This window comes from Gavialis gangeticus, unplaced genomic scaffold, assembly GCF_001723915.1.
Source record: "Gavialis gangeticus isolate Ggan-Ray unplaced genomic scaffold, GavGan_comp1, whole genome shotgun sequence".
In the NCBI taxonomy this organism is placed as follows: domain Eukaryota; kingdom Metazoa; phylum Chordata; order Crocodylia; family Gavialidae; genus Gavialis; species Gavialis gangeticus.
This window is the reverse complement of record NW_017729032.1, coordinates 153,098,250-153,118,396: the sequence shown is the minus strand read 5'-3', so window position 1 is coordinate 153,118,396 and position 20,147 is coordinate 153,098,250. Positions and strand designations below refer to the sequence as shown.

The 20,147-nt window shown below is 38.2% G+C and overlaps 2 protein-coding genes across 4 annotated transcripts in view; one reads left to right on the top strand and one right to left on the bottom strand.

Moving 5' to 3' along the window:
• Positions 1 to 3,982, top strand: part of UNC50 (unc-50 inner nuclear membrane RNA binding protein) — a 20,862-nt gene extending 16,880 nt beyond the window's left edge. For both annotated transcript variants that reach the window (XM_019524899.1, XM_019524901.1), the window contains exons 3-6: positions 1,396 to 1,516; positions 2,407 to 2,546; positions 2,626 to 2,727; positions 3,679 to 3,982. In XM_019524899.1, coding sequence (XP_019380444.1) covers positions 1,396 to 1,516; positions 2,407 to 2,546; positions 2,626 to 2,727; positions 3,679 to 3,815 — 500 coding nt within the window. In that variant the 3' untranslated portion in view covers positions 3,816 to 3,982. The remainder of the gene's footprint in view (positions 1 to 1,395; positions 1,517 to 2,406; positions 2,547 to 2,625; positions 2,728 to 3,678) is intronic.
• A 5,150-nt stretch (positions 3,983 to 9,132) lies between these two features.
• Positions 9,133 to 20,147, bottom strand: part of MGAT4A (mannosyl (alpha-1,3-)-glycoprotein beta-1,4-N-acetylglucosaminyltransferase, isozyme A) — a 171,243-nt gene continuing 160,228 nt past the window's right edge. For both annotated transcript variants that reach the window (XM_019525222.1, XM_019525223.1), the window contains exons 13-16: positions 17,143 to 17,221; positions 12,505 to 12,571; positions 11,602 to 11,714; positions 9,133 to 11,427 (exon numbers count right to left, since the gene is read on the bottom strand). In XM_019525222.1, the coding sequence (XP_019380767.1) occupies positions 11,401 to 11,427; positions 11,602 to 11,714; positions 12,505 to 12,571; positions 17,143 to 17,221 (286 nt within the window). In that variant the 3' untranslated portion in view covers positions 9,133 to 11,400. The remainder of the gene's footprint in view (positions 11,428 to 11,601; positions 11,715 to 12,504; positions 12,572 to 17,142; positions 17,222 to 20,147) is intronic.

The window sequence follows — 20,147 nt, the reverse complement described above, 5'->3', positions numbered from 1 at the left end:
TTAAAGTGCAGGGATGCTTTTAGGAATGAAGCTGAGCAGGGAGGAAGCCAGCTGCCCACTGTGAGCTTGGGGCTGTCTGCTCTGCTGCCTTTGCCCTGCGAGCCATGCGCTGGCTACATGTCACCTGCCTGGCAGCAGTGGGGGTGGCACATTGTGCCTCCCACTACTGGGTGGAACAAAAGCAGCAGGGCAGAGTGCCTCCACCCTTACCCCATTCACAAATCTGGGGAGTACATGCCTCATCTCATGCCTCCTCCAGGGGTGCATGCAGCAGTGGAGAGCTGCCCTGCCCCAGTCAGGAACCACCCTGCTCCCTGCCCCAGGGTCCCTTTCACCACCCTGGCTGGGCAGCACTCCCAGCCCCTGCCCCAATTCCTCGCTCACCATGGGGGCCTCAATCTGCAACCCCCTCCCCTTGCCCTTTCCCTCCCTCACACCCCTTCCCCTCCACAGAAATACCTGTGGGGCACTGCTCTCCACGTTGCCTGGCTACACTCCTGGCCACATGCATGCTGCTGCTGCGCACATGCACATGGCATCTGGCATCCAAAAAAAGCTGATAGCCAGTAACATTAATGTTCTTTTTATTGGTGCCAAACCAATATGGCACTGATATTTTGGTGCAGCTCTAGTTGCTTGGTTTGTAATTGAAAGCATTTTGTCACCAGTTCCACTTTGCTTTTACTCAGTACTTCAGTAAAATGAAATGTCTACAAAGGGAGGTGGTCAGTCTGGGGGAAAAAAAAAAGAAAAATCAGACTAGGTTGCTGAGAGAGTAGTGTGCTGTGATGCAGTACACCCAAGCCCTTGGGCAGATATAACATTTGAAGTGCTTCAGAGTACAAGTAGACAAACACGCATGCTATGAAGCACTCCAAAAATGTCTGGAGTTCTCCAAAAATAACTCTGGAAGAAATAGCAACTTTAATAAAGGGTTTCAATGTGAAGTGCTTTGTGTTATATGTGCATGTGGTGTGGAGTGATGAGGCTGCTCAGTCCTCCTCTCTCTCCACTCATTCCATGTCCACGTGGTGGAGGAGCAGAGCTGCAGACCTGAGCAAGACCCTATCCTTCATCCAGCTGGAGAGTGTGCTACTGTATGCAGTCTCAGGGATTTTTGAAGCAGTCCAGCCAGGAGTCAGGCAAGGGCTGTGTGTCTTTCCATGCCTGAAATGTTTCAAAAGTTGCATGCATCTGTCACTGCAGGACAGATCCCGCATTGCCAGACCTCCAAAGGGCGTGCATATTATACACAAAGGCCATTTTATGATTTGGGTGTTAGAAAACACATGTACTCCAAGCCCCCCCCTGCAATGCTAAGGTTTGAAGGATTGACATTATTTGATGCAATTTTTTTCCACAATTAATCTCTTTCCTCTCCCTCTCCCTCCCCAGTATCCACAATAGGATTTGGATTTGTGCTGGACATGGGATTTTTTGAAACGATAAAGCTACTCCTCTGGGTTGTGTTCATAGACTGTGTAGGAGTTGGCCTCCTAATAGCAACTCTAATGTGGTAAGTAAATCTGTTTGAAAAACTGTTTTTGTAGTGTTTTTTTTTTTTAGGAGAAAATTGTAACCAAATAGGTAACTGTCTCTAATGCAACTTTGCTCACAATAAAGGGGTAAGAATTTGTTTACCCTTAATTATTGTGCTGTTATTGTGGAAATGAATTATTCATATCCCAGTCAAAAAGAGAAGAAAATTGTCCTATTTCTCTTGATTTATTCCTGCAGGAAAAAAGAGATTATTGCAGAAGTTTATTTGCAGATACATCTGGCAGATACCTGTGTCCCAGCCTCCTAGCAGGATGTCCAGTGGGAGTATGACTGCAAATATTTTGTGAAAAAATGACATCCTCATTTTAGAGAGAAGCAGCAAAAAAATCACTTTCTGTTGTATAAACCCCTCAGTTTCAGTTTTTTCAATAACAGTTCTATATATAGGAATCAAGACATCTTTATATTCCCTATTTGGACTTGTATACATGTAAATATCTGATTTATTATATTTCATGTGCTCTATTCAGTGGAATACTGTAAAGGCATATTATGCCTTTCTGAAGAATTTTAGCTGCCATAATTACAAGTGGCACTGGAGCCAACCATAACAGTATGCATTTGCCAGCTTCAATGCTTTGGTGGCCACTATAATGTTTTAGAAAGGGCCCCTAGTCACTTGGAGAGGAGCCTTCTTAGAAACATTTCTCTTCTGCTTATGCTTACAGCATTTTCTTTGTATGTTAACAAAACCAATTTTCATTTATTTTAGGTGTAGAAACTATGCAAAACACACTTCAAAGGATTTCAGTTACTAATTTAATAGGGACAACTTATATTTGATGCTATACTTCTGTCAAGTAGTTCGTGTTTCCTAATATTTCTTCCAAATATATTTTCAATTAGGTTTATTTCCAATAAATACTTGGTGAAGCGACAGAGCAGAGACTGTGATGTGGAGTGGGGCTATGCTTTTGATGTTCATCTGAATGCTTTCTATCCACTCCTAGTCATTTTGCATTTTATCCAGTTGTTTTTCATCAATTGTAAGTAGAACACTTTTTAATGCTTTTTGCCACAGAGTTGACTATCACGTAACTAACTGTGAGCAACTCTCTCTTTCAGATGTTATTATATCAAACTCTTTCATTGGATATTTTGTTGGGAACACGTTATGGTTGATTGCAATTGGCTATTATATCTATGTAACATTCCTAGGATATAGTGGTAAGTAATAACAAAAGCTTCTTTACAAGGTAGCTCACTCTTCTGTCAGTGGTTTAGTGGACCAAACACATTTGGGGTTGGTGTAATAATCTCTCCACTCTTGGGGGGAGAAAAAAAAATCAGGAGATGCTTATTTTTAACCTATCCCTCATAAATGGGTGTCTTTAAACATCTAATAAAGAATATCTTGCATTCAAAAGCTTGTAACTATCCCAACTACACAGTCGGTCCAATAAAAGATAGCACCATAAGAAATCCTGGCCTCTTGCATAATTTCTGGACCATCATGACTACAATATCACTCTTGCACTACTTTAAAAATATCTTCATTTAGATAATAATTTACCAATGAGTGATTTTACTTTTGTTCTGTTAATTTTTTTTTTTAACTTGTCAACTTTTTTTTCCTAATTCCTATTTCAGCTGGCTGGCATCCTTACTGGCTGGAGTAACCACCTTAAGTCAAGTGTTTTGTACTCCCCGGTCTTTATATACAATCTGTGTTGAAAGCTCATGCCAAAAGCACATGTATCCCTTTATGGTGATGTTTAAGCAATGTCATCTCTACACATCTTGCCCATCTTTATACACAGTATTTCTTGATGTACTTAATGCAGTTAATATGCAGCACTTACCATATTTGTTTTGAACTCCGTAATTAGGGTAGTGTGGGAAACCCAAAATCATTCTTCAGCAGATCAGCTGTAGTAAGAAACCTCTGTTTTTTGGAAACTAAACCATGGTTGGGCAAATTGCTGCAGAATTAGCATTGCAGGGAGGACAAACAAAATGCAGCTGTATTCCGGCTTGTAAAGAAAATTAGCATGATCCTATATTGTTGCCTGTCATAAGGAGCTGCTCTGACTGCAAAGCTCCTGATCCTGCCATGTCGGTACAAGAAGCTGTTGTATGGTTCTGACTTGAATCAAAACACTGTCATTTCTTTTCCAGCACTGCCATTTTTGAAGAACACAGTTATCCTTTTATATCCATTTGCACTTCTCATCCTGCTCTATGTGCTCTCCTTAGCATTGGGATGGAACTTCACCAAGACACTTTGTTCTTTCTACAAGTACAGAGTGAAATAAAAACAGGACTTTGTCTGCTGTGTAGTCAGTCTTAATCTTGGCTGTCTTGACAGGAAAAAGTTAAGACTTTTTTTTGTAAATGGTTGTAAATTTCTCTTTATTGTAGATAATTGTGTAAAAAAACAATGTGTCAATTTTTAATAAGATTAAAATATTTACAACAGTAAATATAATCTCAGTACATTCCTAAAGATAGGCTAGCACACTTCTGTACTTTAAATTAGTGTAACATGCTATTAGCATAATTTGTGCTCCTAATATGTTAGACATAAAACACTGCAGTGCATATAACACTCTTCTCTTTTTAATTAAGAACTCCAGAACAGATTGGATTTTTTTTAAGTCTTTATTTCAAATATACACTGACAGCTATGGCACATAGAATAAACATTGATGAAAGGCACAGTTAACATGACGTATACCAAGTTTTCAAATATAGCAGCAAGTTTTAAATCCAGTCCATAAATATCCAATAGTTGTGTCAACTGCCATGGGGCTGGTTAATAAAAAGTGGAGCGAGAGAATGGGGGGTGGGAAGGGAGGCAACACAGAAAATAAAAGTTTGGCTAGAAAAGGCTGTGGCAGGACTTATGATCTGTAGATTACATAAGGCAGGAGTACAAACTGACCTCCACAAACAATACCTTCTGAAAAATGACAATGGCAACTTTTGAAAAGCAGTGCTCAGTATGAAACTCAAGCACTAAGTTTTAGTTTCAAAAACGATTTTCTAACAGCAAACCTGTTACAATGACTTAAATATTTTGATTACTAAAATTCAATCATGGAAAGCTGTTTTGTTTAAAATACCAGATCTGTTGGCAGTGCATCTTACAGTACATCAGCCACTATTAAGGCCTGAAGAGCACGTATTCAGATCTGAGCAAACAATTGACCAATGAAACATTTCAACAATTAAAGCAGTAAACCACCAATTTTAGAAAGCCTAAGAATTCTTATTGTGACCTGCTATGCAACGCATAACAATAGCAGCTCCTGCCCTGCAGGCAGCTACCAAGAAACATAATCCTTACTTAATAGGAATTCTAGCACCAGTAATAATTAAGCTATCACTTAAGTGCAGAATACCATTACTCTTGTATTTAAGGTTTGATGCTGCACCACTGAGGAAAATGGAAATAGGATCTGGACACAAGTGCTTTTCCTTTACTGATATTTAAAGTTTGTCCACTTAGAGCAGTGCTTCTCAATTCTTTTCTCAGCATGACCCCATTTATGGTCCCATTTCTTCAGCATGATCCCTCCCAACCCACAGCTGCCCACCCACAAAACCCCATCTGCTGATGTTGCAACCCCATTTGGGTTCATGACCCACAGTTTCGGAATCAGTGACTTAGAGCAAGGCTTTACAGTTCTCTAGGTCAATGTGTACAGTAAAAATTACAAAAACTCAATACTGAGGTAAAAAACAACATGTTCTGTGGCTAACTCTTAAGTGTCAATATTTCCAACAAAAATTTAACTCCCTTCAAATGCAAGAACATAGTTGTATGACAGCTTTTATGCCTTTATGTAAATGTAAATTAAAGTACATATATTAAAAATAAGTGTAGTTCTTGCTTTAGCTAACTTCAAAATACCTCTGTTCTTATTTAAGCAAGATAAAACATAAGCACACAATGTCTTTCGTGGAAATAAAGGCTTCTAGAATTAATTTCTTATTTCCATTTCTAGCTGAAAGTAGCATCTGCATTAAAAACACGAGCTGCATACCTTTTTTTTTTTTGAAGTGCATATCTCAGACAAAGGAGGAAATACTGAATTGATTTATGGTAACAAAGAAGGGGGAAAATACCAAATAGTCTTAATCTTGCTAAAAGACTAAACATGATCTCTCAACACATTTAATGGAGGAAACTTGGTATACAATTAAACTAATAACGGTGACAGTACACATTTAGGTTAAATCTAGCCAACATCTTACCTAAAAATAAATTTTATAAAGGCTGGAAATGCAAGTTACATGATAAGGGAAGAAGAAGGGGGGTTGTTTTTTTTAATTGGTCCACAGTTAAGCTATCTGTCTTGAATTTTGCCAAGCCACCTTCATGAGGGCAGGAAAAAAACCTAAGTATTTAATAAATGTAATTGAAAATAAAAACTAGATGTGTTTTAGGTCCCCTAGAGGAACATAAAACCTGTAGTGTTTTCCAGAAATGTCCCTTTCTAATCCAAGGGGTGCTGATTGCTTTACTTGCATAAGCAGTTTTCAGTTGTACTTACCGACTTAAGCCAAGCAGGGTTGAGCTATAAATGGGCAAAGCTGGCAATTGCTCTGGGGCAGGGAGCCATTTCCAGTTCATAAAAAGCTAGTATTTTAAGAAAAATGGTGCTTGGCCTCAAATATGAGAATTTAGAATCTATCAGAAAATAAAGGTTTCTGGGAATGCTAGCTGTTGCAAACAAGTCAACTTTTGCTGGGCGATAGCCACTTCAGATGTGGCTAATACAATTTTATTAGAAAGTTAAATAAGGCTACTGCAGGTTTTATTGCCCTACATAGGGGTAATTAAGGCTGAATTAAAGTTCATTTACAATTAAATGTAGAAAAAAATCCTAGTGATGTAAGAAGCTCTACTCACTCTAAGACATTGGAATCACAGAAAAGTAGGGCTGGAAGCGACCTCACGAGGTCATCTAGTCCAGCCGCCTGCTCAAGGCAGAGGCGTCCCTGACTAACCCATCCCAGCCAAGCGTCTGTCCAACCTGCTCTTGAAAACTGCCAAGGATGGAGATTCCAAACCTTCTCTAGGTAGCCTGTTCCAATGTTTTTACCACTTTCATGGTCAGGAAGTTCCTCCTAACCTGCAACCTAAATTTACCCTGTTGCAGCTTGAGGCCATTGTTCCTAGTCCTGTCCTCCATGGACATAGAGAAAAGGCCATCTCCATCCTTTCTGTAATTGTCCTTAGGGTATCTGAAGACTGTTATCAAGTCTCCCTCCCCTCAGTCTTCTCTTTTTCAGGCTAAATAACCCTAGTTTTTCAAACATGCCTCATAAGTCTTGCCTCCCAGGCCCCTGTTCATTTTTGTTGCTCTGCTTTGGACTCTTTCCAAACTGTCCACATCCTTTTTGAAGCATGGGGCCCAGAACTGGACACTACTCCAGGTGAGGCCTCACCACTGCTAAATGTTTAACTGTGTTTAATACAATAATTTGTAGTATACCTAGAGTGTCTATTAACTACATCACTGGGGGCTGCAGTACACAAACTGACTAGTGTCCAGCAATATTTAAGCATTCATTTACGATAACTAAGGAAGGTTACAGACACTTCATATTTACTACATAGTAAACCAATTTTACTAAACAATAAAAGTGGAGCAGACGTATGATGCACAGCCCCACTCTAGCAAATCATCTTCAAAACTGCATAGTAAAGACATTTCCTACATGATCAAGTTACAAAATTACAACATGCGGCTAGTGGGAATGTGTCTTGCTCCCACAGTTGGTTTCATACAGGGGTAACTATTTGCTCAATGTGAAACAGTTCCCCTGTTACCTTGTGCCAAAGCACTGCAACAGCACCTACTGTAAGCAATGAGCTTCAGACAGCTGGGTGTATGTCCTCTCCTTTTTATGGAGTAAAATCCATACATATACACTGTAATAATCCTGTGGTGTGCCTCCAGCCTCACTCTCCAGAAAGGATATCCAACCACTTTGGCCACATTTGGCAATACTGAATTTAGGAAAGTTTAAGAGTCTAAGGTGGTGGACAGACATTACATTTGAAGCACTGCAGCGTGCTGAAGATGTGCTACAAAAAACACTACTGGTGCAGACAGATATGCAAAGCCCTCTGACTGAACCAGTACAGAGTTGCCCTTAACGCATTCAGTAGCGTGTATGGAGGGGTGGGGGACAGACATGACATGAAGAATTGTTCAACCCTGTTAATCTGCTTCCATGCTGCTCTCCTCCACCAGGGGAGGGGAGCATGTCTACAAGCATGGTGCATCTTTGGGAGTCTCCCTTATGGAGTGGGGAATGGACAGGCTGTCAGTGATTGGGGGACCACAATGGTCTCCCAGGGCTGCCATCCCATTGGGAAAGTAGAAGACCAGAGCACTCAGGGACTCCATGCTACTCTCTATCTTTCCCCACCTTGGAAGGGGGAGGAATGAAGGGGCAAGGAAAGAGCGGAGCACTGTGGGATGCTGGGGAACCAAGAGACCCCTCTGTGGCGCTACAGTGCACTGTACCAACATTATATGTAGTGCTACTGGCAAGTTCCTCTTTCATCCAAGAACACGTTCTTGGTGTTTTTGCCATTTCTGTCGCATTGCAGAGGATGTGCACATTGGTCCTCTCAACTTCTGTAGCACTACAAAAGGATTTGTAGCACTACACATAACATCTGTCCACAGCCTAAAATAATGGTCTGAAGAAGATTTATTTTCTTTATACATAAGTCTAACCTTTCTCCATCCACACCCTCTACTGACTGAAAGAACATATCCTGAGGATGTCAAGCGAACTGTGCCTAACTATATCAGGTCTGAAATAGACTTTGATTCTATAAAACCTATCCTCCCAGAAAGGGATACAAGAATTAATTTGTGCTGCCGGGGCACATTTGTTTATCAAGAGCGTAACCTCAAGAATTTTTTTAATATGGCAGCAGCCTGGGGTGTTTCTGGCTTCTGCTAGTAAGAAGCAACAAAATAATATGCATTAATCTTAAAAAAAAAAAAAACCCAGCATAATTTGAAAGTAATTGTCAATTTTCAGATAAATGCTATTGTGTGTTAGAAAAAATAGAGTAAAGCTAGCAAAACAATACTGACAACACAAAAGTATCATGATCAGTTTTGGGTACACTTCTTTACATTTAGAAATATCATTAGGAATTTATCTTACATGTTTAACATTCGGACCAGCTAGACAATGAATAAGCTATTATAAAAGAGTACTCTCAGAAAGGTACCTAGCAGTGGTACCAAAATACTTGATAATAAATCATTTTTACAATATGGAACAACTACCATTTTTGGCAACAAAAAGTGCATCACATGTTCACAAATACAAACATCTGACTAAAAGTTGTAATATAAAAGTTAATAAATAGCAATATATTAAAGTGCCTGCATTTTTGCAGACACAACTGGGAAAATAAGCTCAAATAGATTCTTAGACCTTTGCTTAGATTTAGATTCACCAACCCTGTTCAATAGTATTGTATGTTAACTGTCCCAGAGCAGCACAAAGGGCTAGATCCACAAGCAAATGGAGATGCCCAACCACCACCAGAAGTGCTTTGCTTGACCTTTAGGCATAAATGAACTCTTCAAAACTCATGTTCAGCTCTCGCTTAATCTTGGACATGCCCAAAATTTCTAGACACCAAAGAGTCTGCCAATGGGTATACACAAAACTGCTCAACTCCTGAAATTGTTTAGTTTCTTAATGTCTTAAGCCCCAACAGGATTCGCAAACAAGGGCAGAGAGAGGGAAAAATGAGACTTATATAACAGCCTGGTGCTTAAGGCACTCATCTGCAATGTGGGGGTTGGGTTCAAGCCCCTGCTCCAGCGTATGCTTAATTCAGACTCAAAGAGAAGAGATTCGATTTAAAAAAAACAAACAAACTAATCCAGTGGTCTGGCACTGCCCTTGGAACATGGGGTCCTGGAATAAAATTTCAGTTCCTGATGAAGCACACTGGAAACTAGAAAACAGGTGTTCTGTCCTACTCACTGGACTATTGGCTTACTGAGGTCTCTTTCACTTTCCATTCTTCCCAAAAACAACGCTCCTTTTGGTTCAGGCACTAACTGCAGGAGGCAGTTCACAATCCTGAGCAGAACTAATCACCTTTCTGTGACTGAAGTGAGGTATCTAATTCCCACTGAGGATGGAGCTCATGCCCCACTCCTCACTTCAGCATTTCATACTACCAGTGTAGTTGGTTTAGCACCATTTGCTGGCTTCTGTGAATCCTGTCCTTAGGTACCCAATGCTCCTTTCAACAGGGAAATAAGAGTTCAAGTCCATACTGCAGCGGTAGTGTCCTGGCTTGGACGTTCCTAAGCATGTCCTCCCCACCCGTTCTTGTACATGCCCATGCACTCCAAACTCAGAAATACGTTGGTGAGGCCAATCCAGGGTCATCTCTGGAAGCTGCTGTCATGCACAGTGGAGATGGAGGTCTCAAAAGTCGCCATGCAAAGGATAAATAGGAGTGGATTTACAGATCATGTCTGGGAAGTTCCAGCCAGGACATGCTGCTTCTGCAGCATTGACATACCACTGGGGCCTACTTTAGGGTTGTGAATGCCAGTAGGCAGCAGGTCATCTATTAGTTAAGCTTGCACATGCAAGCCCTAGAACTTCTCAGTTCTCTTGTAGATGTAGTAACAACTGCTTCAGCTGTCTGCCTGGGTTACTGGCCAGGTAATCACTGTTCTTTACCTCAAAGTGCAAACAAGTAGGCTACTGATCTAGGGCCAGATTCAATGAAGACATTACATTGGACCCCTCTGCGAGAGAAACAAAAATTATAATCAACATAACAATTAGCTAAAGTCAATACTGCACTAAAAGCATTTTTAGGAGGGAACTTAAGTGAGGTTAATATGTCTAATTACTACTTTTTCCTGATAAAAAGGTAATGTAATTCTAATGCAAAGCTGGGGAATGCACTGTTCATTCTAAGAGCTGGACAAAGTTGTTTTTTTTTTTAAAGGATAGCTTGACATTAAAATTGCCTTCTAGAATGTTATGAATTCATTCTAAAAATCACTTCAGATTTAGTACATAATATGAAATATTGGGATACTTCAACATGCCTTTATGTGGATGCACTGTCAAACACAGCAGCCGTCAACAGAAATGTTCTTCAAAGCTCTGTTCAGGCCTTTGAACAATATTTTTCAGATTCCGTGTACAAAACTACTTAACGTAATTTTCTTAACCACGGCAGTGTATTTGAAATATGGTATTAGTTTGTTATGTTTGCATCTCCAAAGCAAAATATAGAAAGATAACTTAAGCAGCTAGATAATCCTTTAAAAAAACCCATATCAATTTAAAATTTTACTGCATAAAAATATGTACTTTTCAAATTATTTTAATAAATTAAATATCCCTAACATTTTTATATATCTCCCTGATAGTCTATAAAAGAGGGTTTTGTTATAGCAAAATAAATGGAACTCCGAAAGTACCCCCTTCACAAAATGCATTTAACAATAATTATAGTTTTTCATTTTCAAGGAATGTAACAATATGTACAACGTCTCTGTGTTACTATACCATCAAAATAGTACAGGTTAGGAGTAGCACACTTCCGCAACCATAAGATGGTAAAGTCACGTTGAAATGGAGGACAATTTAGACTTCATGAATATTAACAGTATGGAGCATCAGTTTCTGGATGGATCTGACAAGATGGGTTAATTACAATCTTCTCATCTACAGTAGATTTCACAAGAGGTAGAGTTTGAGTGAGAAATCAGAAAGACTTGAATAAGGTGCATGCTTAGTACTTTCAATCTGTGACTTGTTAAAGATGTAGGATTTATTAGGAAAAGTCTGCAATCTCCAAAGAGATGTTGATCAGTTTGTGACCTTTTTAATATGGATCTGAAATACAAAAATTAAAAAAAAAAAAAATCACATTTTAAGGAAAACAGCTGTAAGTTTTAAGACTCTACAACAAACCTTAAGCCAGAATTCTTTTCAAATTTGTTGGAAAAACTAAGACAGTTCACATTTAGTATGCTGATTTTGCAAGGACTATAGCATGCAACATCTCACCTCATTCAGAATTGCCCAAACTGCCGAGTTTTGGATTACTGAAAGTCGGAATGCTGAAATTGGGTTTAGACTTGGGTCAACTGTACCTTCTGCTATGCCGCTTTCAAATTTACCTTCAAAATGAACAAAAGCATATCTGAATAAACATTCACTGCACCAAGTGACACACAAGATCTGGTTAATAGGAAGGTTTCTAATCAATGCATTTGTTCAATAAATGCATTCACAACATCGCGATTATGATCATATCTTAGAACTGATACAAGGAGGTGGGAACCTGTGCTAACCCAAAGCATGAGATTTCCACAGTGTGCTCCCAGTCCTCATCTTCAACTTTGCTTTGACTAACACATCAGGACAAAGTCTCAGCACATGCACTGGGCATAACTGGCACTAATAAAGAGTAAATATGTTTGAATATAGCCATAGGTATTTTACATTTCCAAAAACCAGGCCACTTTTATTCATCTTATTTAGACTTAGCTGTCTAATTTTATGCATCCAAGTTTGAAAACCTTAGCATAATGTATTCAGGCTGCATTAAAATGACTGAGTTGTTGTTCCCACCTAAGGGAGCTTCAGTTATATTAAGATACACAAGTACAATGTCACAAAGGCTAGCAGGAAGCCAAAGCTCAAATGAATACGTTTTAACTATAATTCTTTAATAAATACTTATCAGTGTTGATTTCACTATAACCAAAAACAAACTAAAACTGATGTACTAAACAAACAGTAAAAAATAGAGCCTACATGATCATGTATCCAAGGCAAATTATCAGGATCATACAAAGGCTTTTTTTTTTTTAATAACATCTTCCTAAAATATTGCAGTAATAAAACAACTCTGTTTCTATGTACATAGAAGAATAAACACTGCTGTTGTACAGTATTGAGTTTTACCTATCCTAAAATAGCCATCCTCTAAGCGTTTGTCTTTGGTTTCTTTGGTTACTACAAAGTCTTCATTCTAAAATAAAAGACAAAAAATATAAAATGAGCTCATCTACTTTCCATGTACTTAGTATTTTGCAAGCTAGAACAAAATATGAATGCCCTTGTTCAATATTCAAAATACAACTTTCCTAAAAACTTTGGATTTGTCTATTTCCATGAGCAAAGAAAAGCTATTAATAGATTTTAAAAAAGACAGAAAATGAAGAAACAAAGGTACAATTGCTCTGGAGCTAAACTATATTTGGCTTCAAAATGGGAAATAAGACATACTTGGCAAAAGACCCTCACATAAGTTACTCAAAGGCTGAAATAAAGATATTGCAGATGCTGGTGCACATAGCATAAAAGACGCACTATAGTAAATCCTGAGTTCAGTACCATAGCTCAACCATGGAAAGAAAGACTTGGAAGCCCCTTTCCCACTCACATTTCAGCAAGTGGCTGGCAGGACTTTTCCCCTAGAAAGACCAAATGCTAGATAATCTACCTGTAGTATATATATTTTAAAAAATTGTACACCTGCTGATTTGTCCTTGAGTCCATAAGACTATCAGAGATCACAGGCCTACAATAGGTTTTCTTATTGTTTAAGACAGTCGGGGCAGATCATTATTCATCATTACTCCAGTGGAATTGCATATCTGCCTACAAACTATTTCCAAGGCTGAAACAACTCATTTTTTTAATGTTGGAACAACAATCAAGTTTCATAGAGTAAACCTGTATGCAGAGCTAAGTAGAACATCTGTCACCCTACAACATTTTCTCATTTCTAGCTAAGAGACAAGTCAGAACAGTGAGACAGCAATCGCTTGGTATCTCTCCTATCCAGACTTACTATTTATGAATGGCAAGCCCCAACCTTTTGCAAGTCACAAATGCGACGCTCTACAAACTGAAGTGTTTCTACTTTAAGGCATTATTAGAGTACTGGAGGAAGGGTACTGGATATGGCAAGGAACATATGGCCAAGGCCTGTGCTACACTTCTGGGCTGCCTATAGATGTGCTGGTTCATGTTCTAATTAGAATGCTCTAGCATCGCCTCAGCGTCACATGTTTTAACCCCCACTGCATTTCAAAATGACCACAGGGGTGCTTTAACTAAAGCTTGTTGAATGAGTTTTAAAGCATCCCATGGCCATTTTGAAAAGAGGTGAGGAGGCTTAATGCATGTGACAGTGAGCCATTTTAATTAGAGTGGCTCTCTGGAAACCACTCTAATTAAAACAGCTTCCTCCCAACTCTGAGCACATGTATAAGTAGCCCTAGCGAATCATGAATGCTTAACTGCCTAACTAGGTTAATTCCTAGCACATCTCTTGATAGGATAAGCAATTTCTCAGCTGAGAGAGTAAAAAATATTTAGGTATAAAACACTAACTTTTCTGTTGGTATTGAGCCTCTACTTTGTAAGCTTCTTCAATGCAAGATCTGAGCCATTTATTAAATACAGTTTTGGATGCTTTATTACTCTTGTTGCTGGCTGATGCAAAGAAATTGGACTGGATGACTTTTTATATACATTTTCATTTCTGCCAGCTAGATCTTAATACTTGATGGTCATCTAATTTTATCTAATTTATGCTGGAGTTTATATGTTAGATGCTTAGGCTTTTGCAAAGCACTCACCTGGATTCTGTGAAATTCCTACTTAGCTTTTGGCGTACATTTTGGCCAAGATGAAAAACCATTTTATGTGGAAAATGCAAGTACTGTCATTCTTCATGGCCCCACTATGGATGCTGTCTATGCAGCAGTGATGAACGTCAGTGATCTCACTTTAATAGACATAAATTAAACCGAAGAAAGGAGTCTGAACAATAATCTGGTAATTACATCCAGAAACAGATGAGCCCAGTCTGAAAGTGCTACATTCTAGAGATTTTCTGGGGATTAATAACAACAACAACAACAATAAAAAAAGTTTGACTTATGGGGGAAAGGAAACCTAACAATGTTTGTTCTTTCTATTCCTAAACAGACTGCTAAGGAAGTATTTTTGGAGTATACTGCACTAAACCCAAGAACCTATACAACCTGCAGGTATTCTGAAGCTTGAAGGATGTTTGTTAAATTCAACTGGTTGGTTCTGCCCTACATCAGCTACTGAATTTGGACTCAGCCCTAATGCTGGCTGTGGTGTACAGGAGTCCTAATCAGAATTGAACCTGTTGCTATCTCACTTCTGTTTGTTGCTGATGTCACTGGGTTGGAGATGTGCCTAATGCAGAGCTGAAGCTTTTGTCTTCCTGAGGTCTGCAACCCTACACTGATACCTGGGGAAGCTGGACGTTTTATTAACTTGAGAGCTGCTCCCATGGGTGGCAAGCTTGGAACCAGATGAAAGAGCAAAGACTGCTCATGAGTATAGAGGCAGAAGTCTCACAGCTGGGCAAAGCCAGAGGACAGATTGTCATAAGACACATTCATTTGTTGAAGACTGCTTCTTGGGTCTTCCCTCCATAACTAGAGTTTGGGAGGGGAGGCGTGGGCATGGAGGAGGGATGGCTGCTACAGGTTATTGAACAGACTAATCCAAAGCCCAGTGAAACAAAACCTCCAAGCATTATCATGAAACAATGATGGAGTATGATATTCAGTACCAAACTGGCAATTTTAAATAGTCTTTTTTTTCCTATGCTCTGTATTTTCAGAAGCAGGAAATATGGAAATTTCCTGATTTTATCACCAAGAGACAGAAGTCCCTGGCAGATGTTATGTTTATCCTGTGATTGACATGTCAATTACATAATAAATTACAATCTGACACATATTCAACTACTTTATCAACAATAAAGATGGCAAACCTGTCAATTACATGATAAACTATAATCTGGAAAATGTTTAACTGCTTTATCACACAATAAAAATGTCAAACCATCCACATTTAAATGTGGAACAACTTTGTGGCAGGTTTACATTACACTACCTTGAACATTTGACATCTTAAAGATGCACCAGGCATTTAGTGTCAGGCTCCACAATGCGGCTTGCTAGTGCATGGGAACCTTTACAGCTGTGCCATGCAGCCTAGCACTGGTCTGTATGGCATGGCCTTTAAAGGTCTGGGTATGCAATGGGATCAGAAGAATTGTATTTCAGATCCCCAAAATAACACACCCTGCTGACAGATCCTGACTATCAGGCATGGAAGGACACACAATTTTTACAATCTGAGATAAAACACCTCAGATCCCATCATGATTTTAAAATTAAATATCTGCTAGAATGAAATAACATTTTCCTGTAGGGGGAACCAGCTGCAACCAAATAGCAACAACATTGGCTCCTTAAGAGCAGATCAGAGAAGAGGGAAATTCCATTGTAGGAATGGTATTCCTGGGTGTAAGAGGAAAATATATTGGTCTATGAATGATCAACAATAATCTGTTAAACATCTGGAGAAAAAGACAAATCAGATACAGTCTGACTGTCAATACTCATTACCTGTTCCACTTGAAATACTTCACGTCTTGAAAAAGAGGTTAAACTAGTGATCTTAAATTAAAGTTGAGGTAAATGCAGGCGCCACTTCTTTCACACTTATTTGTACCTATTTTGAATCTGGCTGGAGAGGTATTTCTAGGGTGGAATAATTTATCTCCTCAGATAACTTTTGATTTTTGACCATTCACTCCTTTTTTTAAATTTCCGTTGTAATTACGTATGAAACATTGACAAGTTTGGCCATTCGCATTAAAAGAAAAAAGAAAAAAGAGAACAAAAAAGAGATAACAAATAGATTATTCCCTTTTCTGGAATAATGCCTTATGGGGCTTGATGTGGGATATACGTAGGAAAACAGATAGGAATTAACTAAGTATAAATGAATACTGGCAAGATCCCTCATCTATCATCACTTTGGAAGTTCAGCATATGGTGATTCAGTCACAAAGCGCAGTTTTTCAAGCCAAAATTATTGGCATCAGATACGTATCAGTTGCGATGAGGCAGACATTCATATTTCAAGTTATTATTTTAATCCCAAGTGAAGTAACTCCTTATTTGAAGTTTTGAATTCCTGTCTTTGCTGTTGCAATGGAAAATCTTGTGACAGAAAAACCTAGCTAGTTTCTGTAGACAAGAGAGTAGCTGCAGAGTCTCACTTCAGGCTGAAACTTGATTATTCACAACATTGTCATCATGTGGTAAAATTTAGGTTGAAGGTAGACAAGAAAATCTTTTAGACTATGTAGACCTCAATATCAAGTCTTGTTTGTATTGGCATCTATCCTTGTGCTGGAACACTCACCAGATGAAAATCATGAACTGAGTGAAGCCATTTCCTCTAAAATCTGAATCTTAAAAAAAAAAGTTGCAGCAGTGGAACAAGATGAGAAGAGTCACGTATTTATTTTCCACATTCACACTTGCTAATTGGGAGCTTGGTAAAGTCTCTCTTCTTTGTGAATAAGCTCCATTCCAGAAAAGGGAGTCACAGGATGATTCAAGTATGACTGAGTCACAGTAACTTGCTTAAAAAAAAGTAGCAATCATGTTTACATAATTTTATAATGTAATTAAAACTGAGGTGTTTGTTTTTAGCTTAAGGTGAAAAAGAGAGAAATTAATGCATTCTTACCTTAAAAGGCAAAACCTCCACTGTTGTATTTAGCAATATATCTCCAGGATGCTCTGGATTGCCACTATGAAACAGGTATCTATAAAGGAAAAAGGTTGCACATTAGCCAGTGTTGGCTAAATAAGTAACATGAATCAATATTACAAGTTACACTGGCAGATGATCCCGGGTAAACTGTAGAGACCAGATGAAGTATAGTTTCATTTACTGCCATATCTGAATGTGCTACGTCAGTGAAAAACATTGGTTGACTGGTTGTTTTGTTTTGTTTTGTTTTGTTTTCTAAGGGTGTTTTTACATGTGCTCTGAGGGTAGAGGGGGCGCTTTAATTAGAGGGGCTCTCTAATTTACAGATTTATTATTTTCATTGATGAAAACACCATTTTAAAAAACAAAATGCAATTAACAAATGAAACGAGATCAAACAGACTACACTCCTAGAAAAATAAATAATTATTAATAATATTTAATGAGCATACTTGTCCATTGTTGCCCTAATATAACTTCTAAATTTATCAGTAATGTGCATTTCTTGTTCTTCATTACAGTCGAGGTCTGGGAACGTATCCCTGTTTGTTACATTGTAAAGTGGGATCCCTTTATGCAAATTAGAGTTATGCGTCATTTTCCAGGAACACATGCATAGCATAAAGTGAGGGAAACCTGTATTTTAAAGATATGACGACTCCTGATAATGGGCACATTTAAAACAGGCTTGAACATGTGAGAGATCTCATGAGTAATGAAAAACAAGATATGCACATTACTGATAAATTTAGAAGAAGTTACATTAGGGCAACAATGGACAAATATTCTCATTAATTAAATATTATTAATAATTATTATTTTTCTAGGAGTGTAGTCTGTTTGATCTCTCGTTTAATTTGTTAACTGCATTTTGTTTTTTAAAACGGTGTTTTCATCAATGAAAATAATAAATCTGTATGATATATGTTAGGAGTAACCAATAAGAATTTAATTCAGAGTTATGGAGGAATTCCGACCTCTCCGAGGTTCCTGATATCACCTGAATGTTGGCTTCTATTCTGTTGAAAAATATGCTGCAAAAATTAATATGCATCTGACATATGACATGTATATGCATACTGTCATTATTCCCCTGCAACAGTGGCATAAATCCAGATTAACTTAATTCAATGAAACGCTTTATTAAAGGTATCAGTATGACTGAAGGCACCATTTTGGTCAAAATGACATTAGAAGATTACTAAAGTTGTCAAATAGCAGAGCAGCTCAAAATTCAGCTTTCAATACCTAAGGATAAGGAAATATCCTGAAAAGACCTCTCATAATGTGCTTCTGGAGGTACTCAGTGATATGTTCCAGTATAACAACTCCTAAATAACTGTAAATTGCTTTCTGTTCATTTAAAACTTCATATTCATTTTAACATTTTTTTTGCACACTGTGAATGGGTAATACCAGCATCTTGCCACTCAGTGGTGTCCATCCTTGGGAATTTTTTAAGGCCATGTATTTCACTAACATAATGAAGACTAGTTTCCTAAGGTTAACATCTGTGAAACTACTCCCGAAATACCATCTAAATACATTTACTTTAAATGTTACACATATTTTTACATATTAATTTAAATGCATTACAATTGAAGGCCCTTACTTCAACTAGAATTCAAGTAACAGTATGTACCGTCTAACACATTATATACATCACCAGCTGTTGTTAAAATTAGTTCAAGCATTATCACTTAACTGAAAATACAAAAAAAGCTTCATTTGCAAGTATTAAGACACCATCCAAGATGCATACTCCATGCTGTCTTTGCTCAGTAAAACTAGTTGCCACTAATCTACATTATCGTTACCTAAAAAAAGGTATTTATTTTCTCTAATCAATGTTCTTATAAAAATCATCACTGAAAGGAAATGGAAGAGAAAACAGGACTCTCTGGCCCTGATTCAGGAAAGCATTTCTACTCGGGCCAGAAAGTACATGCTTAAACTTTGAACACCTACTTAAGCATTTTTGCAAATAAGGAAATTCTTTAACATTGTGGTGATATACTACAATAAAACACTTGAAATTGTTTCTTCAATCAGGGCTCTTCAAGAGACAGAGCCAAAGCCTCCTCTCAGAGGAAGATACATGCATATAAAGTCTATTCACTTCAGTGACAGATGCTGATTTAAATTAAGAACGGCATGGGAATTTAATGGCATATATTAACTTCAATGGGAACCAAATGCAAATATCAGAATAGAATCTCATTCAGAGATCTTGGCAATGTTATCTTAAAAAAAAGGTTGTTGCACAAACAGCTTAATACACACAGTTCCTTCTTACTGAAGTTAAAAGGGAGCTTTCCCTGAGTAATGACTGAAGAACCAATCTAGTAGCCCTTTTCCAAACTTTTATGACAGTTTGGAAAAAAGAGAATGTACATGTTCTTATGTTTAAGAAAAAGTCTTAACTCTCAGTCTCAGGAATAAGCAACCCAAACTCAGAACAAAGCATCCCAGACAGCATGTTTCTAACTAAATATTTATACCTAGTTGTGCTACCTTATGCATGCTTAACACTTCAAACCTCCCTTGCAGCTTCACTGTTACACCAGAGATACAGACCCTTCCCTTACCAAACTCACTCTAATTTTCCTCCACCAAGGAAAGTCTCTACAAATGCAAGGGCACAAAACACCTTTACCCAGAAGCAACGGTAGAGCTTTCCTTCAGCACCTTCTAATTCACTACATTCTGTGGTGAGAATTGTCCAAGAAAAAACTACAAGCACAGCAAAATACCTTTCCTGCTGCTTTATTAATATTTTGACACTAGGAGGTGACTTCTTTATTTCCAATAGCCATCACTGTACTGGGGCAACACACACAAGTGACAGCATGACTTATGGAAGTGATTAGTCTAAATGCACTACCATGCTTCCTTCCATCCAGAATTGTCCTTTCCACAATATATAGTGTATCCATATATTACACACAGAGCCATCCCTTGGGGGGGGGGGGGGGGGG